At 37.3% G+C, this 12,294-nt stretch overlaps 1 protein-coding gene across 3 annotated transcripts in view; it reads left to right on the top strand.

The window, feature by feature from the left end:
• LOC103754819 (collagen alpha-1(XV) chain) overlaps window positions 1-12,294 on the top strand; it is a 126,049-nt gene that overhangs the window by 45,290 nt on the left and 68,465 nt on the right. For all 3 annotated transcript variants that reach the window (XM_018081694.1, XM_029963212.1, XM_029963211.1), the window contains 6 exons: window positions 535-609; window positions 1,036-1,128; window positions 5,408-5,534; window positions 6,805-6,923; window positions 11,210-11,338; window positions 12,212-12,274. In XM_018081694.1, the coding sequence (XP_017937183.1) occupies window positions 535-609; window positions 1,036-1,128; window positions 5,408-5,534; window positions 6,805-6,923; window positions 11,210-11,338; window positions 12,212-12,274 (606 nt within the window). The remainder of the gene's footprint in view (window positions 1-534; window positions 610-1,035; window positions 1,129-5,407; window positions 5,535-6,804; window positions 6,924-11,209; window positions 11,339-12,211; window positions 12,275-12,294) is intronic.

Consider the following 12,294-nt stretch of genomic DNA (forward strand, 5'->3'; position numbering starts at 1 on the left):
TAACTTTGAAAAAAGAAACCTTTGTTATTAGGAAATCCTTCTCCTTTATTTCTTCTCTGGAAAGTTTTAAGATGATTTCTCTCTGAACCACTTCATCACTTATTGGTATTCCCTTCCCATCCTTTGTCTCCATTGTTAGGGGTTTTCACATGCCAATTTTGGTGCTGCAATGCACTTCATAACTAGAAAAAGGAGACAGTGCTTTACAGACTCTAGGACATAAACCAGGACTAGATCCTTCAAGGGGAGCACTAACAATGTGGTGTGACAATTGTAGCGTCATTGGGATGTGACAACCATTGTATTCTGTCACCTTCAATTTTTTCAACATTTTGCAAAAGGAAAATGTACAAATGTATTTACATCTTTAAATTGGCATAATTATCATAAAATTTTGTGCTTCAGACAATTTTAAACCAAATCAGTACACAGTTTGGGGTATTTTGGTGCTTTGTTTAATTCCCACCACCCAACCCTTTCACACATGCTACTTAAAATATTTCTTCCTTGAACTGTTTTTAATGTTCCATGCAGGGCTCAATTCAACATCTAACAATCAAATCTGACCCAAGGGCTACTGAAGATCATTGTGAAGATGATGATCCTTATGTAAGTATTCTTATAAACACTTGCTCAGTACCTCAGAGATTTCAAAGTAATTTTCCATTTAATATTTTTAATAAGCCTAAATGTAGTATTTCTTCTTAGAAACATTTTGTCATACTTAAAACTATCTCTGTGTGCAAATCATTTTTTTTTTTGGCCTATACTACCCTCAGAAGTGACTTTTCAAAAAGCATCATTTTATTTTGTCTAAAACAGCTTTCAGAAAATGAACTAAGGCTTTTATTTTTCTGAAGGGTAATGAAATACTGCAAGTACTGAAATAAGTTAACATCATAATGACACTGAGGCTTCACCAACTGAAAAAGAAAAAGGTTTTTTTTTTCTGCATTGAAGCTGCCAATTCCTTGGAGATCATGGTTTTTTTCCCTGACTTTTATGAACTTGCTCTCATGATTGGGTTTTGCACAGGCTTCAGGGGACAGCAGTGGCAATGGCAGCATTCAAGAACATGAAGTTTCTGAGGCACAAGGCATCCTTTCACCTTCCCATCTTCCCATGAGGGTAAATTTGTTTGATTTAATTGTAGTTTTTTTACTGTCATAGAACCAGAATTTCTTGTATTTTCATTTGTGACCATTGTCTCTTTTCCCTTTGCTGGCTACCACTAAGAAGGATCTGGCTCTGTCTTCTTTACTCCCTCGTATCAGGATTTTGTACACATTGATAAGACTGGTCTGTGCCTTCTTTCTTGAGGCAGTCCTTCCTCTCTTATCTTCCTCTAATATATCAAAAAGCAGGCAGCTGGCCCCCAGCCAGTATTGCTACATGGGGTAATTCCTCACTGTATGCAGGACTTGAATTTTACTTTGCTGAACTACTACAGCCAGCTAGGGTTCTTCTGGCAGCAAAATCACCCAGTGCTTGATGGCTCTTCTGTATTTTGCATCACATCCCAAAATTTAACACAGAAATCCTACTGTGCTGACTTTTTCTCATTTGGATGCAACTGCAGCAAATTCAAGAAAGATATCTGGATAGCTACTCTATTTAGAAAAACTTAATTCTTTTAGCTATTATTTTAAGTTTCTGTTTAATAACCTTCTTGCACTATTCAAAATTACACACAGCAATAGTAGAGTTTTTGGCTTTTATTCCTCCTTCTGAAAGATGTGGTTTAATCCCAGCTGGCCACTAAAGACTGCACAGCCACTCACTCACTGACCCACCAACCAGAAAACTCGTGGTTGAGATAAAGATGCTTTAATAGGTAAAGCAAAAGCCAGGCACATGAGCAAAGCAAAACAAGGAATTAATTCACTGCTTCCCATGGGCGGGCAAGTGTTCAGCCATCCCCAAGGCAACAGAAGTCCATTGCACGGAACAGTGACTTGGGAAGACAAATGCCATCACCTTGAACATCCTCCCCTTCCTCCTTCTTCCCCCAGCTTTATATTCTGCAATGACACCAGATGGCCTGTGTTATCCCTGTGGTCAGTTGGGGTCAGCTGTCCTGGCTGTGTCCCCTCCCAGTTCCTTGTGCACCTCCAGCCTCCTCACTAGCGGGGTGGGGTGAGAGGTAGAAAAAGCCTTGGCTTTGTGTAAGCACTGCTCAGCAATAACAAAAACATCCCTGTGTTGTCAACACCATTGTCAGCATAAATCCAAACACGGTGCCATACCAGCTACTGTGAAGAAAATTAACTCTACCCCAGCAAAAAACAGCACACAAGAATGTTGTTTTTCAGCATAATCTCAGCATATTACTTGTTGTTGCAGAGTACAAAAAGTAGAAAATTTCTATTTTAATGAGCAAGTATTTTTCTTAGATTGCTAAAAAGTAGTTACAGATCTATGATTTACATGAATAGGGACCTGAAAGTGTAATAGCAATTGCTTATCACTATATACCACTCCCAAGGAGTAAAAATGTGACATTTTCCTTTAATTTTCCAAGCATGTGAGACCAGTCTTGGATGCCAAAATGTTATTTCAAGATCTGTCAATGTTGAAGTAGTACAACGTCATGCCTTCTTCAGAAGACCTAGAAGTTGCCTACAGTTGAATTCCATAATTAAGCTAGAATTAATGCCCAGAGGGAAAAATGTTACCAAAAAAGTATTACAGAATATAATTTATTATTTGCTAATGATGAAGTTGTGGTTGTCATAAATGAAGAGACAAAACATACTTTTTCCCGATTCACCTCTTGAAGATACAGTTGCTTATCGAAGATTATATCATTGCAAACATTTTTGCATTCAGCTATAATACTTCGCTTGCTTTATTTTAATTTCTCCACAAATTATTATCTGTTATGATGTTATTTTAATTTGCTGTTGAAATGTTTTTAAGACTGTCTGGTAAACTGAGTGATGCTTTAAGTACACAAATAATTTTCTCTGAAGTGTTACACTGCAATGTTAATAAAGAAAATATATATATGGCAGATTATCACCCTTTGACAACAAGAAAGAAATAAGCTTCACATAGCTCTTTTTGGTTCTTCAGACACTTTTTGGTGGCAGACTGTCAATGTCTTGGACTGTGTAGAAATAATCTTCACTGTGTCTGTGTGCAGTCCCAGTTAGTACTACAGTAACTCTTTGTGTGAGCCAGTCTCCGAATGGATAATGATACATAGATTTGTGAACCTGAAAGGCCAGTAAATGATTATTCTCTTTAAAATGCAAGAACTTCATGTGAAAGTATTTCCTTGGATTACACACATAGTTTTTTCCAAAATGCCTGGAGAATTTCAAAGGCTATACCAGCATGTAATTATGTAGTCTCCTTCAGCAAAATGCTGTTGTTTAATGCTATTGTCAAATTAGAAACGCTTAAAAGCAGTCGTGGGATTTGTATGCCTTCCAGAGTGACTGCCCATGGACTTTTAATGGGTTTATTCTTTAGAAATATTAAGCAAGAGACAGAGAAAAAAATGACAGTTTAACAATCAGTACAGCCACTGACAGACATTTCTGAGAAGGTTTATATTTATTTTCTACTCTGAAAAACAACTGAAAAATAACAAATCAGTACTTCAAAGCAAATTGCTATGCTGAGATGGAATGAACAAGCCAAAGGTCATAATTGAAATTATATCTCTGAATAAAGACACTTAGCAGTGTTTATGGTGTATATTCTAACTTGTATTTTTCTAGTAAACACTTCCATACTGTGCAGTAGGAATGGATAGCATTATTTGAATTAGTTCAGAATATTCCCACTGAGGAAAACCCTCAGTTTCTGGATTAGGGTGTACGTATGGATGCCAAGAACTGTCAACAAAGAAGCCTAAACTGTAAGAAGATGGTCTAGGTTCCACAGAAAGTCTTGTCTGCATTACCAGAGGACAGAAAATATAGTTTTTCTTCATAACTATTTCTCAAAATAAAGCTTTCCAATCTTTGTCCTACTGTTCTTTTATTTATCTTAACAGTCAGTAATAAACAGAAGGAATGCTTTATAGACTATGCAATGGACACATTCTAAATTGTGTGAATTATTTTCTACTGTTTATGTGAAGTATTGGTTACTCTGCATCAGCAGAGGGAAGTCACTGGACATTGCATTTAAAGAGAAAAGTTGGTCTTCCTTTCCGAAGTCGCAAAGACCCAGTCTTACTAAAGATTTAAAATACAAAACCCTGTAATACGTGACTAACTTAACAACATACTTTTACTATGATTCAGATAAACAAGGTGGATAAAAGAGTTTATTCGTCTCTAAAGATTAATTGAAATTGAATGAGATGAAATTGAAACAGAATGTCAAGAACAAGATGTATAATAATAAGAGAAATAAAAGCAAAGGAAACATGAATCTGTTTCTTTCTCAAGTGGAGTAAATAAATGAAATAAAAGTACTTTCATTAGCTGTAGTGGGGATCATATCTGGCCCACTGTGGAAAAAATTTCATTTCCCCTTCCAATGAAGCCCTAAAGCCTATTTTCAATATGTTTCTCAATAACAAGAAGTATCCTGAAATTTTTCCTCAATTTTAAAGGATGGTGCTACCTCTCTTCCTTTCGCTGACAACTCAGGAACAATTTCAGCAAACCCTTATTATGGCATTTTGCACATATAAACCTGGTTCAAGACCAGCATGCATGGTCCAGTAATTCTACTCTAGGTTACCCTGGCAACATCACTTTTAGATTTTATTTCAATTGCACATGCAGGTTTGCATGAAGTAATCTCCTCACTCCACTGAGACAGCCCTTCTCCAGGTCTCTCATTCCAGCAGGGAGTAGGCTCTTTACATTCCTGCATGCAGCTGATGCAAGGCTATCGAAGTGGCCACCCATTGCCAACCCACAGACAGCCTGGGGAGGCAGGGGGTACCAGCCAGGCTCTTAGACCTGCAGTGAGAAGTGTACATTTCTTGTGGTTTTCTTCCTCTCTAGGGGTTTGTCAAGTGTACATCACTTGCTTTGGAGAAATGGAGTTCAAAGGTATTTTGTTAGTTTTTCCCAAGATGCTTGACCAAATTGGTGTGACATCTGCTGATAAGCAGAAACTAGATTAGTACTGTAAAGAGAAAAATGAGATAGAAGGTAAAATAAATTAAAAACTTGTAAATGAAAGAGGGTGCATATATTGGCCATTAATAAATTTTGGTTTTCATGATAACAATGACAGTTAATATTTTTAGAGGAAGCATAAGTGTAATGACAGATACTGGCAAGATAATAATTGGGAAAGATCTAGATTTATGTTTTGCTTCATAGATGTGGCAATTCTGATTACTGTACTTTGAGGAAGGTAATCTAGCGATTCTTGCTTTAAAATATGTGATAAGCCTTTACTCTAAACAGCTCTTTGGGATTTTTTTTTTTAGCCTGAGGATACGTTGGCTGAGCCGGTGGAAGCCCCCCCAACTATATTGTCTTATTTGGAAGAAAATGATTTCTCCGGAAATCAGAGATCAGAAGAAACCTCTGAAGCACCTAAATTAAAAGAACAAGGCACTGCCTCGGGTTTGGGGATTTTATTTGGGGAGTGGGGTCTCTAGTTCTCTGAGTCTGTCATTTCCCTGTGTATGAAAAACCACTGTCATATTTTGGGTGCTGCCAGGAAATGAAAATCCTATGGGTTTGTACATCCTGTGTGCTAGAAAAGAATTGGTGCATCAAACATTTGGTTTTTGAAACTGCTGTCTGTTAGACTGCAATTTGTTATTAGCAGCAAAGGTAGTAACTGCGAAGTGGTAGCAACTATAGCCAGCGTTAAATACATCTCTCACTTTTCCCTCCATATAAGGACATATCTCAGTCTCACTGTTAAAAATGCAGAGAACAGATATACCCTTCTGTAGTGTGAAAATTTCAGTCACAGAACTATGGTTTATATTTTGAAATTATAAAAAAAAATGGAAATTGGATAAAACTAAGAAACTGACCTGAGGAGCTGCTACTGGGACACTCTACAACACTCTAGTAAAGTGCAAGCATTAAGCAAAGGGAATGAAAGGAGAAAAATCCTCTTCATTCTGCTCAGGTCAGTAAGAAGTATGGCACCCCTTGAGACTACCTTTGCAAACAGTCCTACTGGCTCTGAAGCCATGTGGTACCTTTCAAAGGGATTAAGATGGGTATTTATTTGGTGACCTGTTAAAGAAAAGCACAACCTTTCATATAAAACTGAATACCGCCATTGAATAAATAACTATATCCTACTTCTGTTCCCTGAATAGAATGTCAATCTGCCTAGTGCACCAGTAGGGTGTTTTGGATGTAAGTGTAGCAGCAAAGCTATGAGAGTAAGACATAATGCATTGAGGAATCCAGTCCTCTGCTAGCAAGACAACTTCAGTGCACTCCTAGAAAGCAGAAAGAAAATCTGGTCGTCTTAATAAGGCCAAAGATAATGTTCTTATTTAAATGTTGTACATACTGCAGATAGTACCTGTTGTACTTACCTCTTATTTTTTATGTTATATAGCTGACAAATGGGCAACCATTAGACTAGGACTTGAGGCAAAAATTATGATGCAATACAGCCCTTGTCCTTAAAACAGACATTTGTTTTGTAATTTTACTCTCACTTTTATTTCCTTTCCTTTTAAAATTTTCAGAGTTATAAAATGATTAATATTAATCTTTGGTGATTAATATTAATTTTGGTCATAATCTAAATAATTACTTTCTTTGTACAACTTGCAGCATCTGTCTCTGATAAATACCTCTGGGCAGGTTTTATTTTGCTCTCTCAATAGTAAGTGATTATTTTATTTAGATTCATCTGTCATGGAAACTGGACAAGGAAACAGCGAGTCTACTACTGTCACGCAGAAAATCTTAAGAGAAGAAGATGGCTCTGCTGCTGGTGTTTTGCCAGAAGTAAGCGGAGAGGAGGTCTGTATAATGGATTTATCATACACCTTATCTTTTTGTCCTAAGAACAGGAAAATCTGTGAATTACAGGTCTTTCTCTGAGTTGGTACCTCTAGCTATTCCATCTTAGCAGCATGGCAAAATAAAAGCTACTTTTTAAATTCTTGAATATCTTCTCAAGATATCAGACTGAAAAGCACTAACACTACATAGAAGTTTGCATCTATAACCATTGAAATGGGCTTGAGATTTTTGTCTAACAAAATGAATTTGTTCTTTTGGTTTTGCTTCTTTTTTAATTTTACATCTAAGAAAGTGAGAAACAAAGAAAATAACCAGCTAAATCCTCATCATAAAAGTCCACAATTTTTATGCCCAAAAAGCAAACATCTTGGTCTTAGTCACAGTAACCACCTTGGAGGTGAAAGTCCTACTTCCTTCTCTGAAACAGGACATATAAACAGATTTAAAATTACACCAAGTGCTTCTGTATGAAGTACTAAGTGCAAAGAAGTCCTTCATTATCACACTCCTTCATTATCAGGTAATCCAGACAGAAGACTGATGCTAAACCACACTAAACTTTGGGGGAATTCATGCCTAAAATGTGTCTCAGTGGTTTTCCTTAGTTGACAAGAGACTAATCTGAAAATTAATAGTTTATGCAAATTATCTCTTTATAAGACCAATCTTACTTGAATTACCATCAAAGAGGCTGATTGTCTATTGAATGTCTTGACAAGGGAATGACTGGGTGGATTGCACTGGAGAATTGTCTGCAGCTCCTAGTTATTTCTTTAAGAAGGCGGTGTATGCTGCCTCTTGACAGCTGCATACTTAAATATCCTGAGAAGAAAATTCCATTAAACAAGTAAGAAGCAACTTTTCTAGCATTCACAAAAAAAGATGCTTTGACTAATGAATTATTAGGACTGAGCAAACTTTACAGCCATAGATGGCCTTATATCAAAGTTGAGGCAAGTCAGTGAAGTTTCTTGGGGTCCTTATATTACTCATGTCTGTGTTGGAGTAGTTCCATGAACAAATGCAGGTTACAGCCATGCTGAGCTTCTCTCTAGACTGCCAGGACATTTTTTAGAAGTACTCTAGGAGAGGTGATACTGGACATCTTTTGCCTGTCAGAGATGCCTTCCAATAAACCTGGTCAGGCCATCCTGTTGTAAGCATCCAAGCTTACATTCCTTTCAAGATCCCTCCTGATGGAAAAAGCAATTCTATAAAGTGTGTGTGTGACCATCAAGTGACTTGTACACTACTGAGCAGAAGAAACTCTTACAAAGATGGGCTGTAATTTAACTGGCAAATCAATTTTGCCAGAGCTAGGAATAACTGTAAATTACATTCAAAGCATTGAGGCTAGTCAAATTTTCAGAATAACTCTTCGTCAAATCCCTTATAAAATTAGATTCTCCGTTTGAGTAGACTCCTGTAGGCCTGGCTTCTAGATAAGAAAATTAAGAGAAAATGCAAGTCTGTAGCCTGTCTCTGGTTTGATGTTCACACAGAGTTAAGGAAAACAGCAGCCCCTTTTAACTCCTACATGGAGAGTACACCAGCCTACATGACTGCAGGTACTACAAACCCCAAGGGGAGTGTCTATCCCATAGGTAGCAAAGTCATCCTCTCTGGTGAGATACCGGACTTTGAAAGATAACATACCTATTGCATTTGAAAGGTAATGTGTAACCTGAATTTTGTGGGATTCTGCAAATTAGAATTACATATGTCACTCATTTGGTTGGAATCCCGTGAGCTGGAGGGCTCGAGCTCCAGCTACTCGAATACTTGCATTACTTGTCAGCATATTTCAAAATAATCAGCTGGCAGTACATTTTTCATTAATTAATATTCTTAATCCAACAACCACCACAGATTTTTCTAAGCAGAAAATATATAATGACCTTTCTTTCCTCTTGCCTTTGTGACTCCTATGCCAGAAATCCATTCTTTGTATTGATTGAAAGTGTAGTTAGTTATGACAGTTTCTCTTTGCCAGAAAATGTACAGCATCACGAATGGCAGAAATTTAGAATAAAAGATCCACATAGTGTGTGTTTAGTTAAGTGTTTAAGGTTGCTCCTCACAGGGTCTTCTGTATTTACTGTGATAAGTTATAACAAGTGGTGAAACATTAGGTCATGGGTGATCCATTGGAGATGACAAACAAGAGGTTTTAATATTTGTTGGAGAACTTCCAAATATAATTCCTCTAACATTTTCATGCCCGCATTCACATTTTTTAAAACAGCAATTTTAATGTCAGATGAACTATTATTTGTGCAATCTTTCTTTTTTTTTTATCCCCCAGTTTTGGGCCATTTTTCTTAAATAAAAATCCAGTCTTGGTTTAAGAAGTGTAACACATAAAGCTTAAATCTATTGTGACAAGTAGTTTTGCTACTTATTCATCTTTGCAAGTTTTTTTCTTGACCTTATTTCAATTTCTACATGCTTTTCACTGCATAGATAACCACGATGATTATATAATATGCTAATGAGCAATCTTTTAGAAAATATTAATAAAAAAATTTGTTACTGCCATTCATCTCTCAGTTTTTACTTGTGCCTGGTGATACTCCTTCCTCCAATGCTCCAATCTCTCTAGATCCCTCTTCAAGGCCTCTTGGCCTTTGGGGGAGTCAGCAGCACCTCCCAGTTTGGTATCATCTGCAAACCTAGTAATGGTGCATTCAACTCCTGCAGCCAGGTCACTGATAAACGTACTGAACAGAATTGACCCTAGAGTCGATCCTGAGGAATGCCATTAGTGACAGTCACCAGCCATATGTAGACCCATTCACTGCAACCCTTGAGCTCTGCCCTTCAGCCAGTTCTTTACCCAGTGCACCATAAACCCGCTCATCTCACACTTGGACAACTTGTCCCAAAGGATGCTGTGAAGGACAGTATCAGAAGCCTTACTAAAATCCAGAAAAATCACATCCATCTCTGTCTCTTCATCCGTTATGTGAGTGACCTCATCACAGAAAGGTATCAAATTAGTTAAACAGGACTTTGCCTTTGGGAACCCGTGTTGAGTGTGCTTGATGATTGTAGTATTCTTTAAATGCCTTTTGATAGTACTCAGTATAATCTTCTTCTTAATTTTTCCAGGAACTGAGGTTAGACTAACAGATCTGTAATTCCCTGCATCTTCCCTTGCATCCTTTTTGTAGGCTGGAATAATGCTGGCTATCTTCCAGTCAATAGGAACCTCCCCATACTCCCAAGACCTTTAGTAGATGATTGAGAGGGGTCCTACCATGACATCCACTAGCTCCTTCAGTACTGTTAACAATCTGTATCAACAGTCCTGTTATCTTATTCAGGTTATGGTCTTACCCGCAGCTTAACTAAATAGATTCTCTTCTAACACTTTTTCAGATGGGAAAAAATGAGACGAGATTAAAAAAAAAATTGCTGGGCTGGACTTTGGGACCTTTCCTTGTGACAAAACCCAGAAAGGTCTTTAAAAAATCAGCTAACAGTTCTTCTGTTAAAAGCTGTCATCCTGCTAATTTTAAAATACTTGGAATGCTACTATATTACATCTCTCCTAGTTTCATTAGCTGCTAATGGAACTCAAAATATTTCATCAGTGCTATAAAATATGAGTAAATCCTAGTGTTTATTTCAAAATACAGTAATTACTTAAATGTTCCATTCTGTACACTGGATTTTAATTTAAATATGAATTAGTGTCTGAGCTTCATTCCTGAAAGGTTTTATTTTATTCCTGGAATATTTTAAATTATTCCTATTATTATTCTTACTTTCTCTTGACTAAATACTAATGCTTAGCAATATTTTGGTCTTGTTTGCTGTCCATTTTTACTCTTTGCTATCAGTTTTCCTGTTTCATCTTCTGTCACATTTTTACCAAACTGGACATATAACCCTCTTTTGTCAGTTTTGTAGATCTTGGGGGAGTTGGCTGAAGCATTCCTAAACATGTCTATTTTAACTCTCACAATTTTCTCCCAGACAGACTCAGTCTGGGAAAACAGCCTTTTTCAAACCTATTTTATTGATTTAGACTGTGTGGATTTATGCAGGTATAAAATTAGATCATGGTAACCAGCTCAGTGAGCAACTTATTTGTGCATAAATGAGCTCTAATATGGATTATCTTTGCTGAATGGAATATACTGTTTGTATGGTGCCTATAAGGTTTGTGACTGCATTGAACAAGGCAAGGATTCTAAGAGGGAAGGGAGGAAAGAAAGAGGGAAAAATGGGAAAAGTAATGCAACACGTTTTTCATATATCATATTTTATTTATTGAGGACCAGAAAGGTCAGGAAGTAGAAGACGGGTCCACAGGATCTCTAGGAGGGTCAGGAGCAGAAGATTTGCAAAAAAAAGGTCAAGGACCTCCTGGACCTCCAAGGAAACTTGGACAACTTGATCAGCCTGTGAGTATTTTCTATCTGTTGAAAGAATATATTTAAGAAAGGGCAATAGCCAGCCATCACACGTGCATGAAGGGCTGTAACTGCACAACCTTACACACTGGCATCAGTTGTACTTCTACAAGATGGATTTTAGCCAGATGTATGTCCTCAGGAAGCATCCTAATTGGTAGAAACTGAATAGATTCATGTGGGTCAAGACAAAAAATGCTTTAGCAGATGGTGGCAACAGGCTGAGGTTAATGGTATGATTTGGTGCACTCAGAGCAGCAGTTTGCAGTAGTGTGTTACAAATACATCTTTCTATTCTCTGTTGACTATCACTTTTGTATGAAATTAGATTTCTTTCCAATGTCCAGTTCCTCATAGTTTGAAAGTTGTCAGGGAAGAGGCAGAATTTTAGCCCAGAATTTACCTGCTGTAGGCATATTCAGCAACTTTGCAATATTTCGAGATTTTCTTACTTCTCAGATAAGTAAATGCCTGAGACAGAAAATTTGAAGAGGACTTCTCAGACAGCTGTCACTATTTATTTTAACAGAACATTACAGTTTTCAAAATGTTTGTCATCAGTACTGTGATGGTCCAGTTAGCACTCTGTGAAATCCAAATGCAGCCTGCCAAGTGTTTCCATCTGTATCCCCCAAACTCACAAAGTGGTTCCTCTGCCTCTTTGTTGTGGGAAGCGCAGTAGTGGTGAGAGGCAGATTTTGTGAGCTACCAGCTGCATAGAGGTCCAAGTCCCAAATCTCATTCTACTGCGGAAACCAAAAGTTAGAAACTAGCACCCTTATATCCAGCCTCTGCTGAAAGTGTACAGCCTGTTTAACCTGCACAAAAAATAATGTCTAATTAAAAAAAGTTATTTTCTTTTAGGGTAAAAATAGACTTCAGGAATTGCCAGGACTGAAAGGAAAAGCAGGCCTAAAAGGTGAAAAGGTATGTGTCCTGTTAATAAA

Source organism: Manacus vitellinus, unplaced genomic scaffold (genome assembly GCF_001715985.3).
Source record: "Manacus vitellinus isolate BGI_N305 unplaced genomic scaffold, ASM171598v3 scaffold_55_pilon, whole genome shotgun sequence".
In the NCBI taxonomy this organism is placed as follows: domain Eukaryota; kingdom Metazoa; phylum Chordata; class Aves; order Passeriformes; family Pipridae; genus Manacus; species Manacus vitellinus.